The sequence below is a fragment of the Myotis lucifugus genome, unplaced genomic scaffold (genome assembly GCF_000147115.1).
Source record: "Myotis lucifugus unplaced genomic scaffold, Myoluc2.0 scaffold_390, whole genome shotgun sequence".
Classification (NCBI taxonomy): Eukaryota; Metazoa; Chordata; class Mammalia; order Chiroptera; family Vespertilionidae; genus Myotis; species Myotis lucifugus.
In genome coordinates this window covers 471,540-499,032 of record NW_005871438.1, presented here as the reverse complement: position 1 = coordinate 499,032, position 27,493 = coordinate 471,540, and the positions used below count along the sequence as shown (strand labels likewise).

The window sequence follows — 27,493 nt, the reverse complement described above, 5'->3', positions numbered from 1 at the left end:
GTATTGGGACCCCCTTTGGGTAACCCACACGGAAAAATTTGGCCGGGCTATTATAAGCCATTTAAACTCTAGCATGCATTCAGGAAAATTAACAGAAACAAAGCTATGAAAATTAGTATTCTATTTCCTGTAAGATTTTTATCATTTGCTCCATTTAAGTATATTCTATGCATAAGAATCCACAAGAGAAATTTCTTTCAAGACTTACTGCTAGGAATATTCATGTTTTACCTCAGTGGCTGGTCAGTCACCTGTTGTTGTTTTTTTAAGATTTTTTTCACTGAATTTTTTTTCTTTTTTTAGAGAGAGAGAGAAAAACATTGTTGTGAGAGCAAACATAGATTGGCTGCCTCCTGCACACCCCCTACCAGGGAGTGCCCGAAACCCGGGCATGTGCCCTGAACAGGAATTCAAACCAGCTTTTGGTGCATGGGACAATGGCCATCCAACTGAGCCACACTGACCAAGGCATAACTGGTCAGTTTTTATCTCATGGACAATGACTCACTCTTGGCACTGTTTCTAAAAAAAACTAAAAAAAAAATCTCTACTTCCTAGCACTGAGCTAGAACAGTACCCCTGCCTTCACAGAATTCTTTTCACATCTTAAACCCACCCTTGATTTCAATTAAGTTTACTTATCTTCATTTTTACTTACCCTCAATTTAGTCACTCATGCTTTTAATCTTCTAGAAGTGTTTATTCTATATGCTGGAATGACTGCATATAAATATCCCAACCTAACTGCGCTGCATGGCAATTTACAATCCCTCAGAAGCTGGGTTTTCTTTTCGATAAAACTAGAGGTTGTTCCATTCTAGTTCTGAAATTTTGTCATATTTCTAGATTAAAGCTAGGAATCAGTCACAAATTTACTTGTATGTTCACTGCCTTTATTAACTTATTTCTTTAAAAAAATCCACCTTTATATTTTATCACAATCAGTGAAAACTCACTGATTCTTCAAAAAGTGGCCATCTTAAACTAGATAATGTCTAATTTATGTATTCTGACTAGTTTGTATATAGAGAAATTTCACCAAATGACATGCAAAGATATCTATTCTCATGATAGTACCAAAAAAGTAGAATTTCATATGAAGGTCCAGAGAAATTCACAAAGTTAATAACTTTGGAAATGTTAAGTAACATTAACATAGATTGACATCAGTCTAGTGAGAATAATATTAGTTTCATTATCCAATGTAATATGAAATCCATCATATATCACTAACTGCATTTAGCACAGCACTCATTAATGAGCAAAATCAATTCAAATGCAAAAAGAATTATGTGCTAAACACTATGTAAATGAATTACATTACACACAGATTTCAGAGCAGTTTATTAAATAAACTTTTCATTCTACCTTCTCTGCCAGTGATAGGCTTTTTAAAAAAATAATTAATTTTACTAGGTAACAGTGGTTAGATATTCCCCTACTCCACTTGCCTGCTACTTTATTATGTGTGCAATTTAGCACATATTTTGTTGCAAAAGAAAGATAAGTATTGCTTAAGTTAAGAGCAAGTTGCCTGTAGATTTTTGCTGACTTAAAGCCTAATATTAACTTGTGTTGTATGCTTATGTTAAAAATTATCTACACTAATAAAAGAGAAAAATGGTAATTGGCGTACGACCGCTACCCTTCTGATTGGCTAATCAGCGTATCCTTATGCAAATTAACTGTCAGCCAAGATGGCGGCCGGCAGCCAGGCAGTTGGAAGCGAACATGAGGCTTCCTTGCTCCAGTGACTGCAGACTCCAACGTTCCCCGCCTGCCGCTGCCGGCCTCTCAGCTGGCAGTTTGAAACATTCTAACAAATATAGCCAGCTGGGATCTCAGAGCTGAAGTTATACATTGTTTCGATTATAGAACGGCAAACAAACCAGCAGCAGAAGCCTCAGAGCTAGAGCCAGAGCTAAAGCTGGCCCAGAAGAAAAAAGAAAAAGAAAAAAAGGAGCGGTTGGGAGCTTCCCGCCAGCCTGAAAGCAGCCCTCAGCCCCTCACCCAGACTGGCCAGGCACCCCAGTGGGGACCCCCACCCTGAAGGGTGTGTGACCAGCTGCAAACAGCCCTCAGCCCCTCATCCAGACTGGCCAGGCACCCCAGTGGGGACCCCCACCCTGATCCAGGACACCCTTCAGGGCAAACCAGCCGGCCCCCAGGCCTCTATCCTATATAGTAAAAGGGTAATATGCCTCCCAGCACCGGGATCAGCGGAGCCGCGAGGCCTCCTGGCACCAGATCAGCGTGACAGGGTGCAGCGCCCAAACCCCCTGATCGCCCTGCGGCTCTGTGTGTGACAGGGGGTGGTGCCCCAACCGCCACCCCCCACGGGCCCTGCGTGTGTGTGTGACGGGGTAGAGCCATAACCTCCCCACGGGCCCTGCTGTGTGTGTGACGGGGTAGAGCCATAACCTCCCCATTGGCCCTGCCCTGAGTGTGACAGTGGTGGCGCCCCAACCCCCTGATCGGCCCTGCTCTGTGCGTGACAGGGAGGAGCTCCCCAACCCCCTGATCTGCCCTGCTCTGTGCGTGACAAGGGGGAGCTCCCCAACCCCCTGATGGGCCCTGCTCTGTGCATCACAGGGGGTGGCGCCGCAACCTCCCCATTGACCCTGCCTTGAGTGTGACAGGGGGTGGTGCCCCAACCCCCCACTCAGCCCTACCCTGAGTGTGACTGAGGGTGGCATCGCAACCTCCCAATCCGCCCTGCTCTGTGCATGACAGGGGGCGGCGCCCCAACTCCCCAATCAGCCCTGCTCTGAGCCCGACCAGGGGCTGCACCTAGGGATTGGGCCTGCCCTCTGCCACCCGGGAGCAGGCCTAAGCCAGCAGGTCGTTATTTCCCGAGGGGTCCCAGACTGCGAGAGGGCACAGGCCGGGCTGAGGGACCCCCCCTTCCCCCCCGAGTGCACAGATTTTTGTGCACCGGGCCTCTAGTCTTATATAATAAAAGGCTAATATACAAATTGTCCCCTCAGGTGTTTGACCCACCAGGAGTTCAACCGCTTGCTATGACATGCGCTGACCACTGGCGGCAGGGGGGCGGGGGGGGGCGTGCGGAATGAAGGAAGGCCCTGGCCGGCAGCCCGCAGCCAGGGGAAGAACGGCACCAATCGACCCTAATTGCTGGGCAGGCCTAGGGACCCTACCCTTGCATGAATTTCATGCACCAGGCCTCTAGTTTAAAATAACTATTTAAGGCTATAACATTAACATAATGGATACATCTTCCCTGAATCTCAACAGATATTGCTAGTGTTTTTTCTTTGTTAACTTGAAGCTTTGTAATGGATGACATTCACAAAAAGTTATTTTCTCTCTCTCTTTTTTTAAATTTCTAATTAGAACAATTTAAATTTTCATTGATCTCTAAACCAATCTGTACAACTTTGCTAACACAAGGAGTCATTTGAATTCTGAAAAGGTGGAAACTTTAGATTTTGTTTTTCTTTCCAATGGCACAAATAAGTTTCTGAAAGCAAAAGAACCACAGATTCTGACACAACACTGGCTACATATAATTAAACTAGAGGACCGGTGCACAAAATTCATGCATGGGTGCAGTCCCTAGGCCTGGCTGGCAATTGAAGTGTGAGTGTCTGGTGTGGAAGGGCAGGTCCCAGCTGACCTCTGGGCCCTGGACAGCACCTGGGCCCCCAGGCCCCAGCATGTCCCCCTCTACCTGAGTCATGGTGCCCAATCCCCACATGGAGATAAGGTGAGCATGGAGGGATGCTGTGGGACGGGGCACAGTGTGGGCCTCTGGGCCACCCAGCAGTGCTGCAAAGAAGCTGGGTGGGCAGCACACTTTCTCCCGGTCGTCCTCACAGACTGGCTCCTGCGTGAACCCACAGGGAGCCCAACCAGCCCCTGCGGTCAGCAGCTGCAGCCCAGCTCACCCAGAAGAGGTTGTGCGGGTGCAGGGAGGGCTCTTCAAGGGCATCCAGCACCCGACCACAGGGCTTCCCCAGCACACAAGCCCGGGTGTCCTGGGGGAGGGTAGCAGGGGGAGTGAGAGAGAACTCGGTGAACACCCCACATTCTCACCACGCCTCCATCCCTATCATCCCCACCCTCAGGTAGCTGTTGAAAGGTCGCAGCCCCCCACCCGGGAGCCATGGGAGTTGGTCACCACTACCCACTCCCAGTTCCCCATCCCAGCCTGCGGACCAGCCCTGATCAAGTAATCAGGGCCTGCCAGACACTGGTCACCATCTGCAGGGTGATCGGTGGGGCGATTGGGCCCCTGCTTGCACCCATCTTGGCCTGACACCGCCCTCTCACCTGCTCCACTAGCCTGTTATGGTCCTGCTCCTGTCGGGGCCTATTGGAGCCAGCAGCATCTCCACTGCCGCCTGCTGTCAGCACTGTGTCACTGACGCCCGCCATATTCCGTGCCACCCCCTGGTGGTCAGTGCATGTCATAGTGAGTGGTCGAACTCCCAGTCGAGGGGACAATTTGCATATTAGATTTTTATTATATAGGATGGGTGGCCAACTGTAGACAGCTCTCCAGAAAGCTGTGCCCCAAACATTTGAGCATCCATCCACCCCTGCCTATGAAGCATACAAATGCTTATACTGCTCTTGGATTTCTCAGAACAGAATTGAGGGACAGACTCTTTCAAAATCCACTTAAGTTCTTTGCAATATCACTATTATTCTGGGATATTAATGCAAGACCAAATATAAAGTCATGAATAAATTCATTCTTCAAAGTATAATGTGCTCAAAAAATAGCTGAGTCTATTTACCATCTTCAAATATGGTTGAAAGAAATAAAAATAAAATATAATAAACACCACAAAGTCTTCTAGATATGAAAAAATTAACAATATATTGGGTACTGGCCGAGTATATTCTTCAGGAAGCCAAAGAGACAATGTAAAAGAGAGTCCTTTAAGACAACGATGAAATCAAGCTCCAGGCTAAATAGCGGGAAACATTCTGTGGAAGAAAATGTTAAAGTCTCATATCTTTAATCCTTATTTCTCCTGAGAAGCTAAAAATATAAATTTCATACTTTAATCCTATCCTATTGTATAAAGATTTCTGCTTAATAAAGAAGCCACTGGGAATTGGAAAAACTTCATTTGCTGGAAAAAAGAAGAGGTCACTTGACAATAGAAGGAAAGATCATAACCAGGGTACCTGGGTTTACCTTTGCTTTGCGAAAGTGGTAGACCACCAGCATGCTAACGAAGTCCAGCAGCATACACAGGGCTTGGAAGGAGATGATAGCAAGTCGCAGATATTTATCCTCCTGGACAAAGCAGGGGCTGTCATCGGCACAGTAGGGGCAGCCCTCCCTGCAGGGTAGGCAGACATGGGCTTCTTCTGACACATCTTTTGCTCTTTCTGCAAAATGGTGATCCGGACCCCTTCCTGAAAGTTTCCAAATAAAACTACATTATCATTGCATTTCTGAGGTAGGCAAGACTTAGTACAGAGTCAAAACACATCTTTCACCTCTTCATTCATTTTCCTTTTTATTAAAGACCTTTTGTCAACCTTTTTGCTAGAGAATAGAGTCACTTTGACTTTAGACTCAAACAAAAGTTTTTTACCCCTTTGATTAAAAAAAAATTGTCATTCAAAGTAACTAAGGAAAATTAGCAAACATGGAAAATAAAACTCCATGCAGGAAATAGTCTTCTAAATCTTTTATATCATTATCTACCAATCACCAACAGATACTCCCCATGGCACATATCATATTCCATAAATATTTGTTCAAGAACTAACCATAAGGCAGGACAAGGAAGTTGTGTCTTTCCTGCACCAAATAAATACACATAACACATCTAGATGGCACAAAATCCAAAGTGAGGCTTTGATTGCTCCTTAATTTAGAAGGATCCTCATCTATCAGGTTCATTGGGTCTAAATTGGATAAAATGGTACTTAATGGACAGTTGTTCAGTGTGCAATTGCATAATGATAGTGTATCCTTTCCCAGGGTATAATCCATACTTACAGGCTACCGTGTAATTTCCCATTTTGCATGCCCATAGGATATTTCTGCACTGCTAACTAACTGCTGCTCTGATCCTCCCTTTAATGTTAGATTCTTCTGTTTCAGTTAGCAAACTTCGCTCTGAAGCCCACAGGTAAAGATTCTCTTTAATTGTTGAGTATACCATTGAAAATGATCCAATTAACACCATATACTAAAATAAATCAAAAAAGAAAACCATTTCCAATGCTGAACTCAACATGAAAGACATCGGTGAATAAATAACCAGTTTAGTATATCACACAACCACATAGTTTGATATATACCACAACCTTGATTGATTAATGAATTTGGGAAAGAGGTTATTCTGATTAATAGCATTTTAATAACACGAAATTTAACACAAAGTCTTTATTACTTTCAACTCTTGTGAAAGGTTCATAATTCTTTGAAAATACATTTGTCTGCTTTCCTTCCTTAGTAGATATAATAGCAAAAACATAATTGAATCTTCTTTAATGATTCAGAATATATTGTTTTGTAAGAGCCATCATTCTGTGAAAAGTGTATGAATTTAAGTGTCCAGCAGATATGGTTCCCATCGCTAGAGAGCTCTATGGCACTAGGTAACTCTCTTGACCACTTTGGGTCTTAGTTTACAAATGTATGAAATATGAATTGCTGTGGGTTTTATATGAGATAATGTATATACAGGGTGGGGTAAAGTAATTTACAGCTGCTTGTATGGAAAATAATATAATACTTAATACATGATAATACAACAATAAACTTTATTTTATGTACTCACAACTGTATACCTACTTTTGCCCCACCCTGTAAATCAGGCTGCCCAGCTTTCTCTTCTCCAAACATGGGAGGTGCAAAGAGGAACTAGGAATCTATTGGTGTCTTAAGGAAAGGCACTACTTGTTCAAAAGCAGGGAAGTTAGAAGAAAGAGCTGAAGTAGGAAGAGAAGGAGTGGAAGGATAAGCTCCATTTTAGACCAATTAGATTTGAGGTCCAACTTATATTGTCCAAGAGAAATATGCATTAAGAAGTGAGAAATAATACAAAAATGGATTGTAGGATAAAGATCAGTGTTAGAGAAAGAATCTACAGAGAGCCATGGGCATGGATGAGGTCAATTAAAGGAATATATAGGGGAAGAAGTTAGATAGGCAGACATTTTTACAATATCATAAAAGAAAACTTGGATTTACTGGAACATGCTGGAATGTGATCAAAGATAATAAATGAGTAAAGGCTATGAAGTTTAATGATTATTTTATCCTTCATTTATCTTTTAGACAGTAGTTTCCAGAGTGGTAGAATGAAATTAGGTTGTCAGTCCTTAAGAAATAAATATGTGATAAAGTAGAATATTCTTTCAATAAGTGTTCCAGTGAATGAAAAAAAGCTAGGAAAGCTCATGATTAATAGAAATAGTCATGGGTCAAAAGGACTTCAGACAGGTGTGACACACCTGCCTCCAACCTAATTGGGGACACTGCAAGTTAATCCTCCCCTTTGTCATGTGGGTTATTGCCTCTCACAGAAACTTTAGTTGCTATAAGTCTCCTCACTTTTAAGTTTTGCCTTTTAACCTTCTTGTCAAGTTTGTCCTTAGCAGAATACAACAAGAATGCAGCTTGTCTAATCATCCTCCTAGACATCGCCACCTCCCAGGGACACCAGACTAACTGGACTTTGCAGAATCCTTCTTTCCTGAATAAAGAATCCTTTCCCATTTTGCTTCCCCCTTCCTCTGTCAGACAGGCAGAACTTATAAGCCTTGGGATAGACAGATCTCCGCCTCTTGACAGCAGGAAGCAGTTAACATAAATCAGAGACCTTTGCCTATCTCTCCTTTATACTATTACTAGAGGCCTGGTGCACGAAATTCATGCACTTGGGGGGGGGGTGGGTTCCCCAGCCTGGCCTGAGCCTTCTCACAGTGCAGGAGCCCCACAATCGATCTCCCCAAAGAGGTAGGCCCTGCCCATCCATCTGGGGCTCCTCCATGAATTGCCCCAAAGAAGTAGGCTGGAGCCGGGGGGTCCCACCTCCAGCCCACGCAGAGCCGTGGGACACTGGTGTAGCTGTGCAGAGCCGCTGGGACCCGCCACCTCCATGCCACACATGCAGCATCAAGTCCTCGCCCACCTACATGTGCCTTTCCATGCACGTAGCCTCCTGGTAATGGATTGTGATGGGGTGAGGGCATCACAGAGTGAGGGTGTGACAACCACATAGGGTTTTATTAGTATAGATAAAGAGGTTTCTTTTTAGTCAGGGGGGAATGATACTGTTGCAGTAATCTGGTTATTATTTAACAGAAAAAGAGTAAAGGGAAGACTAGATAATATAGGCATGCCATTTTTACAGATTTGCTAAAAAGGTGTAATTTAACACTCTCTAAAGTCTGTTCCCCGCTGATCCACGGGGGAAGGGACTGGAAAAAAGCAATTGGACACAAGCCAGGTAAGGTCTAGGTACATGGGAAGGTGCTTACTCATCAATCACACCTGGAAGTGAGTCAGTGGCCAGAATAGGCATGGCCTCTGTAAGGGCACGAAACCTGAATATTTAAACTGCTAAACAAAGGGAGTTCCCTCTTTTGGGTTGCTCACTTGCAGTTTGCCCCTGACTCCTGTTGCAGAGGGCACATTCCCCTGCATGCACCCATATGGCCCATGGCCATGTGGGCTTCACACAATGGACTAAAGGACAATAACTCTGCCAGACCCAGCTGTACCATGGAACAGAAGCTCTGGACACTGGCCCTACTTCTGCTCTACTAAAACTCCAGCTGCACCTCTTTCAGACTGGGTTAAGGGGCATGGAATGTTACTACCCAAAAAACGTAGCTCCATGGAAATAAAGTCTTCTACCACCTCTCATTGTCCAGTGGGGAATTCTGAAAATTCTTATTTTGGCGACACCCCAAGAACCTCATTCCCATGAACAACAGAGGCACTCCACTCGTGTACTCCTCCGATAACATTATAAGCAGAGACTATTTAGCATCCTGAGTCACTTAAATCTGGAAAATACTCAGTATGTTAACAGCACAGTGTTATCTGGGGTTTTTTGTTTGTTTGTTTGCTTTTGTAACATATGACCATGGCAAGCAATTTTAGTCACATTTTAGATACATTTGATGTGTCCTTTGTAAAATTTTCACTCATTTTTAACCAAGAAAAATGTGAGATTTTCTTTTTGCTTAGGAGAAAACCTAACCTAACCCTGACTCTTTTCATGATCATTGTTTTACTTTTGTTGCTCATCCATATCTTAATTATGGCTCCCTCTACCTTGATATATTTTGTTATTCATGTAAATCAAGGTTCTTTTATATTGCTTGCAATGTCCCCCAATTCTAACATACTACAGACTGAGTTACTTGTCTAGATTCTACCTACTGAAGTAGAGACTGGGAGGTAGAATTCAGGAGCACAAGAATTTCAGTCAGTCCTGTTGAATGGTCTATTCCTACTTTGCAAAGCTGAACTTAACTGCACCTACCATGCCCATCATTCTCTTCACCAACCTGTTATCCAGAGAACTATACCAACTTAGAGAACCTCTCATGACTGATCCATTCTATCTCTGTTCACTATTATTGATGTTCCAAGTCCTTGTGATTATCTTTATTTGCCAATGTTCTACTCTGAGAGCTACTATAGTGCTACAGATATATATATATTAGAAGCCCAGTGCATGAAATTCATGCATGGGGGGTGGGTGTCCCTCAGCCCTCAGCCCAGCCTGCCCCCTCTCATAGTCCAGGAGCCCTCAGGGGTGGGAGGCAACCCAGCAATCAGGGGAAGGCGATGCCCCCATCACACCTCTGCTGCTGCCACTTCCAGTAGCGCAAGCCTTGGCCAGTCCTGTACCTGAGCCTCAGGCAGCCGTGGGCAGCTGGGCAGCTGCCATCTGAGGCATGCCTGCACCTTGGGCCATCCCTGGGTGGCTGGGGGGCTGAGGGGATTGGGGGACTCTGGAGGCAGGCAAGCAGAGCTGTCAGGCCTACCTGGGGTTGGCCCGGCCTTGCCATGCACCTGCCGCCCCAGGCGGAGCTGAGGGGACTGGGCGCTGCCATCTTGTGGCTCTGGGAGCCACCATCTTTGAAGGCAGGGCAGTCAATTAGCATATTCCCTCCTTATTGGCTGTGGGCACCACCATCTTTGAGGGCTTGGCAGTCATTAGCATATTCTCTCCTTATTGGCTGTGGGTGCCACCATCTTTGCAATGGTGTGAGGGTCAATATTATCATATTCCCTCTTTATTAGGTAGGATATATATATCCTACCTAATAAAAGGTAAAATGCAAATTAACCATAATTCCGTCACAGAGATGGTGGAGCCCATAGCCACAAGATGGTGGCACCCAGTCTTCTTAACCCCGCTGGAGTCCCCCAGTCCTGGGGGGGCGGCCACTGAGAATGCGCAGCATGAGCAGCCTGGCAGAATGCTTGCTTCATCACTGCGGCGATGAGGCAAGCGTTCCGCGCCTGGCAGTGGATGGACCTCTGGCCAGGCCAGGGTGCAGAATGCTTGCATAAGAAAAGAAGGAACCAGCGAGCTGAGCAGAGTCAAGTGGCCCTCGAATCCCAGGAAAGGTCAAGTCTGGGTGGCCAGAGGTGGAGGGGGTGGAGGATAGTATGACAGGAGGAGCTGGTGGCAGAGGCACAGGGGTGAAAGCTGGCCGAGAAAGAGAAGGAAGCCCTTTATTGGAGTTCCTGAGAACAGGAAGGGAAGTTGTTTGCATTTCCCAGCTGCGGATGGGCCTCTGGGCCACAGAGAGCCTCTGGGCAGTGGGCGCACAGTGGCCAGGCCCCGCAGAGAGCTATTGGCGCAGGGCTACTAGTATATATATATAGATGCAAGTAAACTGTATGTTCCCTAAGAATAAAACAATGGTTTTATATCCTTCTTTTGCAACCTAGATTAAAATTACAAAAGAGCCAATATACTGGGCCATAAAATAAAATCATGACTGCAGAACATACAATGGAAAAAGCTCATGCACTCCATTATCTTTCTCAGGTAGAACAAAAATAATAGTTAATAGGTATTATGTCTACTGAAGTAGTAACAGCTAAATATAATGTGAGATATTGACATAATTCCAAACCATTCTATGTTTCCTGATATGAGTAATACTAAATTATGTTGGTTATATAAATGTTTTAATTTTCATGAATAAAAGGCAATTTGTTAGAAAATACATTATGATCACATTTTATTCTTCATGCGTAAAAGTATTGCCAGATCAACTCACAAATGTCAAATAATAATGTGCTATAATGATAAACTTCCTCTTTAATATTGCCTTAATGTTTTTTGACTATGAGAAATTATAAGGTTCTGTAAGGGACACAAAGTGATAAAATGGAGAGAAAAAAAAAGTTGGAGACCTGATTTATAAAGCTCAAAAAAGCTAGAATTAAAGACAGAGCTTTCTACATTCATTATTTCATTAGAGCTCAAAGCATGATGATATAATCTTCTAGTTCCAAAACTACAAAGTGTACCCCCAAAACATATACACAATTTTAAAAGTATATATATTTTATTGATTTTTTACAGAGAGGAAGGGAGAGGGAGTCTCCATCCAACTTTAGAAAGAATTCTTGAATTTTTTTTTCCTTCTCTGCCTCTTGGGCTTCATTAATACTGAATCTTTTCCTCTTCTTTTCTTTTTTTAAAATATATTTTATTGATTTTTTAAAGCGAGGGATAGAGAGTTAGAAACATTGATGAGAGAGAAACATCGATCAGCGGCCACCTGCACACTCCATACTGGGTATGTGCCCGCAACCAAGGCACATGCCCTTGACCGGAATCGAACCTGGGGCCCTTGAGTCCACAGGCCGATGTTCTATCCACTGAGCCAAACCAGTTAGGGCAACATATACACACTTTAACAGCTGATTGCTCAATTTTGAGAATGAAATGTATTTATACGTTTATAATTATTCAAAGTGTGTGTATACATTTTTGGGACACCCTATATTTTATCAATTTATGCTGATTAATTATGTCTCTAGGACAGTAATGGCGAACCTATGCACGCGTGTCAGAGGTGACACACGAACTCATTTTTTTGGTTGATTTTTCTTTGTTAAATGGCATTTAAATATATAAAATAAATATCAAAAATATAAGTCTTTGTTTTACTATGGTTGCAAATATAAAAAAATTTCTATATGTGACACGGCACCAGAGTTAAGTTAGGGTTTTTCAAAATGCTGACACGTCGAGCTCAAAAGGTTCGCCATCACTGCTCTAGGACAAGGGAATATATTCAGCTAGTTAAAATAATTCTACTACAATTAATAATAATGAGATTTTTATTAATCTACTGAAGGGTACCTTAAATTTATGATGGTTTAAATTTTTAAGACCCTAGTGGTCAGGGGCCATGGTTTATATACCTATTTACACACTCAACACTGAACATAGTATTCTCTCCATATTTGATTATCATCAAATAATTGCTAATGATGAATGTATTCTCCCAAAAGAATACATTAACTGATCTGTAGTACAAATATATAAGTGAAAATTTGTTTAGAAATCATCGTGGATGATATTTTGATTTGGAAATGTCAGCGCTGAGTAACTTGAAATAATCCACCATCCACAGAATCCCAATCTGCTTTGCTAAAGTTTGAAAATGAAGGTGATATTTGGAACTTTCAGATAAAACAAATACTTCCTGAAAATAAAGGTGAATATGAAGAGTTATGAGCTTTGGCTGTAGCAGCTTTCAGATCATTATATGGGTGATTGAGTATGCTGCCTAGAGCAGTGGTTCTCAACCTTCCTAATGCCGCGACCCTTTAATACAGTTCCTCATGTTGTGGTGACCCCCAATTTTATTGTTACAAATTGAACATAATTAAACCATAGTGATTAATCACAAAAACAATATGTAATTATATATGTGTTTTCCGATGGTCTTAGGCGACCCCTGTGAAAGGGTTGTTCGACCCCCAAAGGGGTCGCGACCCACAGGTTGCGAACCGCTGGCCTAGAGCATAAATATAGAGGACATTGGGAGAAGGTTACAGGAGCACCACCGGACAGCTGAGAAATCTAAAACACTCACCTGTAAGTTGCGCCTATCAAGACAAATGTGACAATTTGTGGAAAACATGTTAACCTATTTGCTTACCGTAACTTTACCAGAGTAACATTATAAAAAAAAAAATCTCTGGACGTTTTTTACATAAATATGCAGGTGGGGCAAAAGTAGGTTTATGGTTGTTTGTATGGAAAATAATACAATAATTAATAAGTAATAATACAAGAATAAACTCTGAGTTTCATGTACACACAACTGTAAACCTACTTTTGCCCCACCTTGTGGTTTTATATTTATATAAATTAGTAAAAACTATGAGCTTTAGAATGGATAAGTAAACCATAATATATTTATTCAATGGAATTCTGTGTAACTATTAAAATTATGTTTAAGAAAACTATGTATGGTATTCAAAATGAATGTAATACGAAGGTTTTAGAAATACTATATATACAGATATTTGTATTAAAAAAATCTTAAGTGACCAACAAATTTTCAAATGGCTCTTTAAATTCTATTTTTTTACACATTCCAAAGTTTCTTTAATAAGCATGTAACTTTTCTATAATAAAAAAAATATTTTAAACCCAGGTCCCTATATATATTAAAGTAAAATTTTGCTCCAAACCCCAAAGTTCTAATCAAATCACCAATGCTACATTATTGAAAAATTTCAGACTTTGAATATATGTAATATTTTTACCTTATTCATAAATAAAATTAGGTTTCTGTAGCTTTTAATTTTGATATAATTACAAAAGAACATTACAAAAATCCCAAATAAATGGATAAAAAATGCTAATCCTATATAATAAAAGGCTAATATGCAAATTGTTCCCACAGGAGTTTGACAGACCGGGAGTTTGACCTCTTGCTATGATGTGCACTGACCACCAGGGGGCAGCACAGAATGAAGGAAGGCCCCAGCCGGCAGCTGGCAGCCAAGGGAAGGAAGGCCCCGATTGGCCCTGATTGCCGGCCAGGCCTAGAGACCCTACATGTGCATGAATTTCGTGCACCGAGCCTCTAGTATATAATATACATCATATATAATATATATTATGAAATATTATTTAGCCATTAAGAAAAGATGTCTTGCCATTTGTGACAATATGGATAAACCTTGAGCACATGATGCTATGTGGGATCAGTCAGACAGAGAAAGACAAGTACTGCATGATATCACTTATATAAAAAGATCAAAACTATAAAAAACTGAGAGTAAAATGGTGGTTATTACCAAGGAATGGGAGATAGAGGGTATAAGATTGATGGTGTTTGAGGGTACAAATTTGAAATGAGTAGTAAATAAGCCATAGAGATCTAAAGCACAGTATAATAAATAAGGAAAATAATATTGCACCATAATGACATAAATATGATAAAAGTTGCTTCAATGGCAATCATATTACAATATATATGTAAATGTATCAAAATAACACACTATTTAAGTAATTATTTAAGTAATTTAAATTACTTTCATAATTTAAATACCTTAAATTTATGAAATATCACAGGTCAAATTTATCAATTAAAGAATCCCATATATTCTTTACTAAGATTCATTAATTATTTACATCCTACAGTACTTACTTTATCTTTCATATTCTCTTGATAAATAGATGTTTATAAATTTATATGTATAGTATTTTTTCTGAATCAATTGAGAATGAAGTTAGAGATATTGTCCCTTTCCCATAAACACTTCAATTTGTATGTCCTAAGAAAAAAGCATTCTCATACAAAACCACATTATGATTATCAAAGTTGGGAAATTTAACATTGATACAATCTTTTTTTAATGAATAGATCATATTAAAATGTCATCAATTCTCACAGTAATGCTCTTTGCAGCTATTTCTATCCACCCAGGATGAAATCTAGGATCATGCCTTGCATTTAGGTGCCATGTCTCTCATCTCTGATCTGGAACATGAGTAAGACAATAAAGTACTTTTTGTAGTCTTCCAAACATTTTTTTCTGATCAGGTTGTGCATTTTGATGAGTTTTGTAAGGTTTTTCATTTTGCAAACTAAAAATCAGCAAATTTTTAAGAAAGTATCACATAGCAAACACACAGCTGTTGAAAAATAGTGTGTATTAAATGCATATAATAAATAGTAAATTGTGTACCTGTATTTTACTGTTGACTTCACTTTTCATCATTAAACTAGGAAATAGTGATGATTTCTTAGTGAGTCCCTCATTTTTATGTTGTTATTTTAAACTCTGAATTGCTATTGTTATTCTAATAGGGTTAGAATAGTTAACACTATTAACAAGGCCTTTCTAAATATTTCATCCCATTTGGGAATTTTTTAAAAATCTACTGAAATAAGTTAGACAGTTCAAAATAACTAAAAAAATACAGAGATACAGTTTTAAATAGTTTGCTTAGACATCCTATCACTTTACTAATCTGAATTTCAGTTAATAGTGTTGTCATTCCTACCTAGCCATACCTGTTTATACACACACACACACACATCAGAAAATAATAAAATACATTATTCATTAACTAAAAGTTCTCCTTATAAATAATGTTATGTATTAGTATCTTAAATGTTTCCCTTCAATATGGTATTATCATCCTTTTTCCTTTGAAGGGAATTGCAAATGGAATTAGAAGGTAACATTAGAAAACTTACATGGAAAAATTCTATTTGAATGCCTACTTCCAAAAAATTTTACATTTGTGTACATTGAGAAATTTTTTCATCCACCATAAAAACCCAAGGGACGTTGATGAAACACTAGAACTTTCAAGAAATTTTCTTAAAATATCTTTTTTTTTTTTTGCTTTTCTTAACTGAAGATTTCAACTAATGAACAAATTAAAGGGGCACTTTTATCCTACTCCCTTTTTTTATTAAAATATACATTGGAATAAATTATATAAGTATCAAACCAGTACATCAAAATGTAGCCACATTTTTATGATTTGAGGCACACATTGTGAAAATGTACCCCAGAAAGTTTTCTTCCTATGGTTTATTGAAGAAAATACTAAGTTCTGATTTAGGAGAGAATGAGTTAGCTGAAGGGAGTAGTGTGGATTGAAACAGAAGTTATATATGTCATATCTTCATAGTATAAACTTTATATAGAATTATCACCATAATATTAAGTGCTCTGCTGATTAAGTTTCTTAAGTACTAGTTGTATAAAACTGTGTCTTCACAAGGGCAAAAACATAACATTTGGACATTTGAATATATGGTTAGACGTTCATCCTTTAAATCTTAAAACTCTTTGACCTAGTTTACTAATATTGGACAGAATTGTGTTTTACTCAAGACTGCCCTCATTTGTTATTTGTGGGTATTGTAATATGTTTGGGGAAGATGCGGGTCTTTCCTGGAAACTTAGAAACCTCACTTTTTTAATCACTTCTTTTACTCCAGTTGCTAAAAATATATCTGGCACATAGTCAGTGCTAAGTGATATTTTTGACAGATGAATTTTCAGACATATAAGTTAATGAAGAAACCAGTAGATCAGAGGTGCCTTTTGGGGGATGTTGTGGCCCTCAGTGATAAGAACAGGTTCTAGCAGAGGATATAGCCTGGACCTTTGCAAGACCACGCCCATGTGCTTAATATATCATGACCCCCTCCTCCTTCCATTCCACAGGCATGCAGAAAAATGGTGAGTCATAGACAACAAAAATAGCTCATCTGGAAGTAACAAAGAATTGAGTCAGACATGGAGAGCCCAGCATTAGCTCTAGGTATAAATAACACTCATATTAGGGTAAACATATCCTTCTTTCCCATACACATATTTGCTTTTTCATTAGAATTGGAGGGAACATACTCATCAATCAAAGTTTGATGTTAAAATGCTGCAATGAACTAACCATGGGAAGATTAATTGTTATTTGTTATTTCATCTGATTAGGATGAAGAAGTAATCTGCCTCCATTCTTCAGATAGATAAAATCACATCCAAAAATTAAGTAAAAAAAGGCACATGCACATGAGTAGCTCTAATACATTAAAGAGATTTCTGTGGATATTTGTTTCAATATTTATAATATCTGAAAAGAGAGAACAGTTAGCAGACTATGGGTATACATAGACTGCTATACAAAAATATTTTTATTGTTAGAACATGAATATATACTTGCATATCTTAAAATCAGGATTAGCTAATATACTTTCATACACTTACATCATGAATGGCTAACTGTGAAAATAGATTCAAACTGAAGCCCACTGCAAAAGTTTAAAATTTATAACTCTCACTATGACTATAGTTAAGAGCTCAATCTTTCTATTTCTACATGCTTACCTCTGTATCTTACACACACTTTTCTATCGACTTTTAGATTTTTATGTATTACAAGTGACTTTAGTGATATTTTTAAAAATAAAAATACTACCTTACATAGATTTTAGGAAGATTCTAATGTGAATTATAAAATTAATAAACACAGATTTTTGCCGATTGGCAATTTATTCATTCAATCAGCACAACACCCAATCCTATATAATAAAAGGCTAATATGCAAATAGACCGAACAGCAGAACAACCAAACAACTGAACAACTGGTCGATATGATGTGCACTGACCACCAGGGGGAGTGCGCGGAACATGGTGGGCATCAGCCACAGCAGGATGGTGGAGCAGGTGAGCGGGGGTGCCATACCAAGGCGGGGCACCAGTTGCTGTCATAGGGGCGAGCCTCTGGTGGTTACTGAAAACTCTTTGCTCTTGCGCCCCGTGGTCCCGCCCAGTGCTCACACCTGCTGCTGGCACCCAGCACCAGCCTCAATCACTCAGCGCCATCAGCGGGTGCTAGCAGCAGCTGCCAGCCCCGATCACCCCTGAGGGCTTTTCTACCTCCCCCTGCTCCTGAGCAGTGATTGGGGCAGCAGCCGCCACTGGCACATGGTGATGGTGCCAGTCATGCTCGCACCCACTGCTGGCACCGGCCCTAATCACTCTGCGCCATCAGCAGGTGCAAGTAGGGCTGGTGCCATCAGTGGATGGGAGTGGCAGTGGCAGGAGTGGGGCTGCTAGCAGACAGGGGGCTGGGGTTCGCAGTGAGAGGGGCCGGGTGGGGGTGCAGAGGATGGTCTGAGACCCACCCCTGTGCCCACTGCAGCCTCGCGGACCACAGTTCCTTTCAAGGTGCACAAATTCGTGCACTGAGCCCCTAGTACTAGATAAAAGGACTAGATTCTCCATATTCACATTAGTATAATAATCACTATAATTGTGGGTATATAATATGTTATCTCATCAACTACTCACAACTATCAAAGGAATAGATTTTACTATTTGTGCTTTATGAATAAGGGAAGAGAGCCTCAGAATGCATGAAAAAACTTGCTCAGGTCTCCTGCTAGTAAGTAGAGACAAGATTCAAATCCATCTGTCTGACTCAAAGGCCAACCTAATACACAGAGCCCACCAGAGTATAATTTCATCTGAGTCAGTTATTTGGAGTTGTGAACAATTTCCTCCAGAAAAAAAAAACACATTGTGGCCTATTGTGAACACTGGAATGATCGTTGAGTGGGAAACACACTCACTGAGTTGTCCTAGTTTTCTATTACTGCCGTAACAAACTACCAAAACCCTGGAGTCTTAAAACAACACAAATTTATGTTTCTTCTTACTTAAGGAGTAATATAGCAATATTCATTCTATATTTCTGTAGCTCAAGCATATGACATGGGTCTCGCTGGGCTAAAATCAAGATCCCGGCAGGTCAGCACATTTTTCCTGGAGGATCTAAGGAAATATCTATTTCCTTGCCTCTTCCAGCTTCTTGAGGCCACCAACATGCAAATGTTCTAATGTCTAAATAGCAGTGTAATAATGGACTAAAATGAGGTAAATAAATAATAAAATAAATAAGAACAAACCTAATAAAGTAAAATTTTAGCTAGAAGGTGAAGAGAAAGATGTTTGGAGGATGGAGTATTATACCTCAAAGCCGGGCCTATATTAAGGACAAACTGAACTAAACAAATTTGGGACTTGGAAATATGTTTCTCTGCTGGGAAGTGGAGCAGATACTAGATGAAAGTATGAAAACGGGCATATTATTTGAGAAAATGGGTAAACAGAATAAACACAAGATTTTAAATAATGATCATAAACAATAACAATATTTTTCAACATATGATATGTAACAACTACCATAATTAGAATTTATATTGATTACTTCATTTAACCCTTATAACAATTGTATAAAGCAAGTGATAGTATAACAATTTTATATATGACATAGAGTTTAGGGAAGATAAATTATTTAGCACAGTGCAAATAAATAATAGATCCAGGATTCAAACCTAAGTAAGACTAATTCCAAAGATCCTGTTCTTAATTAGTGTGTGAAAACATGGTAGTTATTTAGTTCTGAGATTAGAAACTAGGGAAGTCTAATGTGTTTGGGGTATTTCCCAATAATTGCAAAGAACATAGTCAGAGATAAACAGGCAAATGCAATTGTCAATAGCCCACGAAGATTAGCAGCACTGAGCACTCTTCTGCTGGCACTAACTCCATCTGCCAGCTACATTTACTAACTGATCCCCAAGCCCTATAAGCGGGAAAAATGAAAGAGGCTGTGAAGATTGAAAATTAGGGAAATGACTGAGAGAAACATCAGCCCAGTAGTTAGGTGAAGAATTTTGCTACTACACCTAGAGTAAAACTGATTCGGACTAGGTTTCTACAATACAGCAAAAGTGAACCAGATCACAAGACTTAAGACCAATAGCAAAAGTGATTATGCCAATTATGAGAATCTGATGTTCAAGCTCTTTTTCTCTAAAAGTCAAATATCTTAAACTTTCCAGCATGAAACAGAAGAGAGATAGGGAGTGTGAAACCCAAGAACAACAAAAAGATAGGTTAGCTTTGCTGAAAAGTTTGCTTATAGCTCAAAGTCTCTATTTTCAAAGAGCTTCCCTTCCTTTTTTCCAAAGACTATATGTTTTTAAAAACTCTACTTTTTTGTCTTTCCTTCCCCGCCCCCCATAATAGTACCAGAGTTGGCAAACAAGAATTGTCATTTTTAGGTGTCTGTCATTTGTAAGTTGGATGTATCTGGAACTGTACATGAGCTGAAGTCAGTCCCAAGATTAGAGGTAAGACTGAAAGGCTGATAATGTGTCTACATAAAAGAAAAGAAATTTCACTGAAAATAGACTTCATGCTAAGATAGATAGATTTAAGGAAGATGAGCTTCTCATAAGCTTGTATTTCATCAACCAGAAAGTGAACAACCTGGATTTGAAGGGACAGTTATACGTCAGCAGTTGGTTATTTTGAAATCCTGCTACTACTCAGACATCAGATCCTATTAGCTCTCAATGTCAAGAGAGATGCCAGGAATATCCTTGTTGGTCTTTGCAAGCCTTTGTTTACTGTGGACCTCCATCTAAATAAAGCATTGAAATCACTTCATATTTTAACAGTCACATTTATATTTTTTCTCATAGATCAGCACCACATCTTAGCTCTTCTGTCCAATGGAACACAGAATTATAATAGACTAGATGCCTGGTGCACAAAAATTTGTGCACTCAGGGGGGTCCCTCAGCCAGGCCTGTGTCCTCTTGCAGTCTGGGACCCCTTGGAGGATGTCCATCTGCTGGCTTAGGCCTACTCCACAGGGTATCGGGCCTAAGCTGGCAGTCAGACATCCCTCTGGCAGCCCGGGAGCCCTGGGGGATGTCCACTTGCCAGCGGGGAGCAGGCCTAAGCTGCAGTCGGACATCCTTAGCGCTGCTGAGGAGGTGGGAGAGGCTCCTGCCACCACCGCTGTGCTGGCAGCTGGCAACCTGGCTTGTGGCTGAGCAGAGCTCCCCCTGTGGAAGCGCACTGACCACCAAGGGGCAGCTCCTGCATTGAGCATCTGCCCCCTGGTGGTCAGTGTGTGTCATAGTGACCAGTCTTTCCCAGTCGTTGTGCTGTTAGGGTCAATTTGCGTATTACCTTTTTATTATATAGGATAGTGGCCTGGTGCACGGGTGGGGGCCTGCTGGTTTGCCTTGAAGAGTGTACCGGATCAGGGTGGGGGTCCGCTGGGGTGCCTGGCCAGCCTGGGTGAGGGGCTGATGGCTGTTTGCAGGCTGGTGAAATCCCCAGTGGGGACCCTCACCCCATGGGAGTGTGGCCAGCCTGGGTGATGGGCTGAGGAGCTGAGGACTGTTTTCAGGCTGGCCACAGCCCCTTCAGGGTGGGGGGCCCTACTGGGGCGCCTGGCCAGCCTGGGTGAGGGGCTGAGGGCCGTTTTCAGGCTGGTCACACCCCTTCAGGGCAGCCTTTTCTTAGAGAGAGTAAATCCAGGGAAAAACACTGGCTTTCAAAATAAGGAAGAAAGTAGGAGTGTGCAAATTAAATAAAGATACATTGTTAAAGGTTAACTAGTTCCTCTTGGTGGTGTGATAAGCAAATGGTATAGTCATTCTCTGGTTCTACAATATTTAGATGTTTTATTTCAGTCACATAGTGGGAGCTGAGAACAAATGTGGGTTAAACCAAATACAAAATACCTTCACAGAACATAAGCTAAAAGCTATTTCCTTAATCCTTCAGTGTTGAATCATATGTTATGACTGGACCATAAATGTGAAAAATGCCAAAGTAGCTCTAGTCTTGCCATAGTTTGCTACACACATACATGCAAGGAAAAGCATATCCATCCTAGAAGTATGCTATCATCATTGCTATTGTATTAGTTTTCTATTGCTATATAATAAATTACTGGAAAGTTAAGGGTTTAAAACACCTATTTATTATTTCCAGATTTCTGTTGAGCAGAAGGTAGGGGACAGTGAAACTGGGTTCTGGGCTCAGGGTCTCTCTAGACCAACAGTTCTCAACCTGTGGGTCACGACCCCTTTGGGGGTCAAACAACCCTTTCACAGGGGTCGCCTAAGACCATCGGAAAACACATATATAATTACATATTGTTTTTGTGATTAATCACTATGCTTTAATTACGTTCAATTTGTAACAATGAAATTGGGGGTCACCACAACATGAGGAACTGTATTAAAGGGTCGCGGCATTAGGAAGGTTGAGAACCACTGCTCTAGACCAAGCATGTCAACTCGCGGCCCAGGGCCGCATGCAGCCCACAGCAAATATTTTTTGCAGCCCAGCCAATATAACGGTATGTAAGAAACTTTTTAATAAAAATTTTGTAACTTAATTTTTACAATATCCTGCTATACATAATTATTAATAATGAACTACAACGTTCGCTAATGACTGGTTACTATAATCGTGTTGCATTCATTTCCCTTACACACCTTACTCACAGGCGCACCATTTCTCTCCACTAATACTAGGAGCAAATATTTTAGCAGCCGATTGCCACGTTATTAGTCTTGGACTGACTTGTTTGGTGTGTGCAACAGGGAATATTTCACTTTCGGAGAACAAGAAAAATAAGTTTATTTGCGTTACAATTATTAATTTGTGCAGTTATTCAGTGTTTATTAAGTTAATGTTCAATAAAAATATTAATTTTTATTAAAATGTTCTATTATTTTATCTTAACAACTACTCCTTTATTTCAGCCCTTTGTATTCAGCTTGTCTCTATCAAAATAAACCTATGTTTCTATGAAAATTGAAGCTTTTGTTTTCTTGTGGCCCACATAAACTTAAACCTTGTGAGTTTGACATGCTTGAGTTTGATATGCTTGCTCTAGATTGAAATTAAGGTTTTGGCAAAGTCATATTCTCATCTGGAGTTCAGGGTCCTTTTTCAAGTGTTCAGGCTGTTGGAAGAATTTAGTTCCTTGCAGTTGTAGGATGAGGTTCCTGTTTTCTTGCTGGCTGCCCTTAGCTCTTAGCTCTTAATGGTCTCCCTCAGATCCTAGCCATGTAACCCTCTCATGACAAGATGGTTTACTTCTTCAAAGCCAGTGCTAGACTCTCTCTACACTCTTCTACTATGGGAAGGAGTCACATTTAATGCAATGTAATCACAAGAGTGACTATGCTATCACCTTTGCTACACAACATAGCCTAAACAAGGGAGTGTCTGTCCAGTGCATCCACAGGTCCCACCCACACTTAAGGGGAGGGGAATCTTGAAAGCCATCTCAGAATCATGCCTATATCAACTATCACTCAAGACATGAGCTTAACTCTACACTATGTGACTAAGGAGAGAACAAAATGTTACTCACCTACAGATCCTAAAAGTTAAATGTAAACAGTCTCAAGGCCAAGAATAATGTTTTTCAAGAGAAAAAACAAACTATATATGTCTACCAAAATAAGACACTCAGGTCTCAATCTCAATATACCTTTGAACTATACCTAGTAGAGATGTAAATTCCCGTACAGACCAATAATGAGACTGGCAAAGACGTATGGGTGACTATCTAAAAGATACCTATACCTCATTTTTGGCAACCCTAAACTTTAAGTGTCCATGAAACCATCCTCTTTTACCACTATCTCCTTCTTAATTATTATATCCAGTCGCAGGCTAGAAGCAATTTGGCAATACTATGTTATCTATAGATAGAGTAAAAAAAAAATCAGTATTCAAATTGTAACACTGACATTTTCTGGAGTAGGAATAAAATAACCAGATGACCACATTTTAATTCTGGGCTATACACTCTGTATAATCACCTCCTTTTGAATGTAACCTTTGATTAGGTTACTTTATACAGCAAAATTACAGAGTAGTCACTCCCATGATTACATCATGTTATGTAAGACCTCATTGAGCAGACTGGGGAGATTCCCTTGCTAGCCTTGACAAGGTTAGCTGCAGTGCTGTGAGAGGGTCATGTGGCTAGGTAGGACCTGAGGAAACTTTCAGGAGCTGAGAATAAGCCCAAGCTGACAGCTAGTAAGAAAACGGGGACGTCAGGGAAAGAGTTGCAAGGAATTTAGTTCAGCCAATGACCTGAATGAGCTTGGAAGGAGATCCTGAGCTTCAGATCATATCACATCCCAGATGGCACCTTGATTTTGGCCTGGTGAGACCCTGAGCACAGGATCAGACTAACGCCTGACTGGAAGGTTAACCAATGAAAACTGGGTGATAATAAATTTGTGTTGCTTTAAGCTGTTGATTCCATGGTAATTCTTTATTCAGCATAGAACACTAATATATAAACAAATTCATAAATAGAATAAACAAACTAGCAAAATTAGTTATAGAAATTTTCTGTAGCAAGAGCTCTTTATACAGAATCCCAATTGGTCTTACCAAGGAGCTACAGAATTTTCAGACCTTTAAAATGTATTGAAAACTAAAATACACCAAAAAATAAACATACGGGGGTGGGCAAAAGTAGGTTTACAATTGTTCGCATGACAAAAGACATCCAGGTTATGATTGTTACAATAGCTTTATTAACTCCGTATTGTAAACCTACTGTAAACCTACTTTTGTCCCCCCCCCCATATTTCTGTGGTACTCTAGAATATTGTAGATGACAAACAAAAGTAAAAACTCCTTAAGCGATGAAAGAATGCCAATGCCAAACCAGTGGAGATTTAACCATACAACTCCAACAAGGTTAAAAGAAAATCTGAATAATTAATAATGGTAGATATTTGTATTCAGATATATGTACAAAAGCAAAGAGCACTTACTTTGAAAATTGTTCTCTGAGAAGACTCGGGGATGATAGAATCCTGCTTTGCAAATGCACTGATAGGCGCCGAGCACAAATCCAAGGCCTTTAATCGGCAAACACTGTAAAAGAGAGAAGACAGCCATATCATTGATCAGAGTTTATTTCATAGCATAAAGTCCCACAGATATCCATCATTGCAAATGGAACAGAACTAACACATATTCCAGAAATAAAAAATATATCTTTTTTTACTTTTATTTTAGGTTTGTTTGCCAACCTACATTTTTTAAAAGTAGCAAATTAGATTTTCTTTCTAAATATATGCCATTACAGCTTCAGTTACCATACATCTTTAACTCATTCAGTCATCATAGGGAGTAATGACTAGACATAGTTTCTGTTCTCAATGCCACACATATCATCTTATTGCTTTAAGAGATATTTCCAAAGCCTATAAAGATATTTTAAAAGTGATTCCATGCTATATATTTTTATCAAAGCAAAGGTATGTAGGTAAGTAGATGAATAGAGATATTAGAATTTGAAATGTGAAGTTGCATTTATGGATTAAATATTCATCAAATTTCATCCTTGGAACAAAATAACACAAATTGATAGAATAAAAAAACAAAAAATTATAACGCAAATTTAGAAGAGGCAAAAAAAAAAAAGATAAGTTAATGATCCCAAAGATTCTTTACCTAAAATCTGTTATGCAGATAAATGTTCTACATGTAGATAAAAAGAAGAAAAACAATGATCAGCTTTCAAAATATGTCACATCAATAGACAGTAGGACTGAGGTTCCTGTTTTCTTGCTGACTGCCCTTAGCTCTTAGCTCTTAATGGCTGCCCTCAAAGCTTAATGTACATCTCCCAAAAGCTTAATCTTGGCTTCTTTCAAGAATATCAATTAACTGCAGCAAAATTCAGCTGAACATACTTCATTTGTGCTACATGGAATTACACAAGCACAAATAACTTCCATTAAAATACAAACGTAAATCAGAAAATAATAAGGTGTTTCAAGAATCAACACTGAAATTTCTTGGTTTTTTTTTTCTTTCCCAATATAATCTATTAGAAGAGCTTAGAATCTAGTAGATTTAAGTTATAAAATAATCCTCTGATGTAGAACTCTTTTTTTTAAATATATATTTTATTGATTTTTTACAGAGAGGAAGGGAGAGGGATAGAGAGTTAGAAACATCGACGAGAGAGAAACATTGATTAGCTGCCTCCTGCACACCCCCCACTGGGGATGTGCCTGCAACCAAGGTGCATGCCCTTGACCGGAATCGAACCTGGGACCTTTAAGTCCGCAGGCCAACGCTCTATCCACTGAGCCAAACCGGTTAGGGTTGATGTAGAACTCTTGAGAGAAAGTTCTAAATAATGCAAACAATTCCAAAATCTAAGCTTAAATGAGTAATATCAAGATCAGGATTACTTATCATGAAAATTCCAGCAAATAGAAAAGTATTATGGCAGAAGTATGGTCTAGTCTCCTTTAACAAGATGGCAGCTTGTCCCTGTTTTTCCACAGTTCCCACCTTTTAAGCCTAATAATTTCTTATGCTGGTAAGACTGGAACAGGACCAGATTGGAAATACAACTAAATTGGGGAACATTCACCTGGAAATACCAACTGAGGTCCACCTGAGAAGGAGGCATATATCAAGAAAGGATATAAAATACCTGGAGGCTGGGGTCTTGTGTATGTTTTTGTTTTGTTTCTTGTTTTGTTTTGTTTTGTCAGCACCTGCACAACAGTTTGCACAGCATGGTTGTGGATGAGCCTCACAGTCAGCCAACCTGAGAGGAGATTCCTCTCATGAATAGGGCAACATTCAAGACCAAATTACACCAGGAGAGAACAAATAACTCATACAAGGGTCATTCCTAGAGCAGCCCTCTCAGGAGATCTAAGAGACTGCACAGCTGGGTTTCATAGAACAATGACTTCATAAGACCACCCCATGAAGACTGAGAGGCATAACAATTAGCTCTAATACATAGAAACATATACAAAGGGACAGAAAAAATGGGAAGACAAAGAAACCACTCCCAAATGAAAGAAAAGGAAGAAACTCCAAAAAGAGAGCTAAATGAAATGGAGGCAAGCAAATGATCAGATATAGAGTTCAAAGTAATGGTTAAAAAGATGCTCAAGGAACTTAGTGATAATTTCAAGAACCCTAGTTTGAACTACAACAGCATGAAACAAGAAATAGAAAGCATACATAAGAATCAGTTGGCCGGGAGGAAGCTAGATGGCAGCATAGGTAGTAAACACCTATACTTGCTGCCTCTCACAACCACATCAAAATTACAACTAAAATGCAGAACAACCACCACCCAGAACCGCGGGAAAGAAGTCTGAGTGGAAGTTCCACAACTAGAGAGGTGAAGAAAGGGCATTGAGACTGGTAAGAGGTGCGGAGGTGCAGAAAGTGCTGGCACCTGGATGTGCTGCTCTTTTAATTGGGAGAGAGTTACAAGCTCCTGCTTGCTCTGAACTCCAGTTCCGGGCGAGACTCTGGGGGACCCAGACACATATGGGGAGAAACTGGACTATCTGGCATTGGGACAGGAAGGCGAGGGCAGCTTTCTCTCAGAGGTGCTTGCAGAGATCATTGTTCCTGCACAGGGGCATGGGAGACCTGGGGACCTCTCCAGTGCAGGGCTGACTGGCAGCCACTGCTGTTTGCTCCTCCCTGGTGATTCCCAGAGACCGAGCCCCACTCAATTTACAACCCCACCCAAGCTGTGAGCAGAGGCTTTTGCATATGAATGGCTTGTCCTTTCTCCTCCTAAAACCTGTCAAACTGCAGCTGGCTTCAGAGAGCCCCAGA

At 40.3% G+C, this 27,493-nt stretch overlaps 1 protein-coding gene across 1 annotated transcript in view; it reads right to left on the bottom strand.

Annotated features, from left to right (window-relative positions):
• The window catches only part of GPR158 (G protein-coupled receptor 158), a 354,431-nt gene that overhangs the window by 134,004 nt on the left and 192,934 nt on the right, over positions 1-27,493 (bottom strand). Inside the window, exons 3-4 of the mRNA XM_006101994.3 lie at positions 24,655-24,757; positions 5,171-5,394 (exon numbers count right to left, since the gene is read on the bottom strand). Of these exons, the coding sequence (XP_006102056.2) occupies positions 5,171-5,394; positions 24,655-24,757 (327 nt within the window). The remainder of the gene's footprint in view (positions 1-5,170; positions 5,395-24,654; positions 24,758-27,493) is intronic.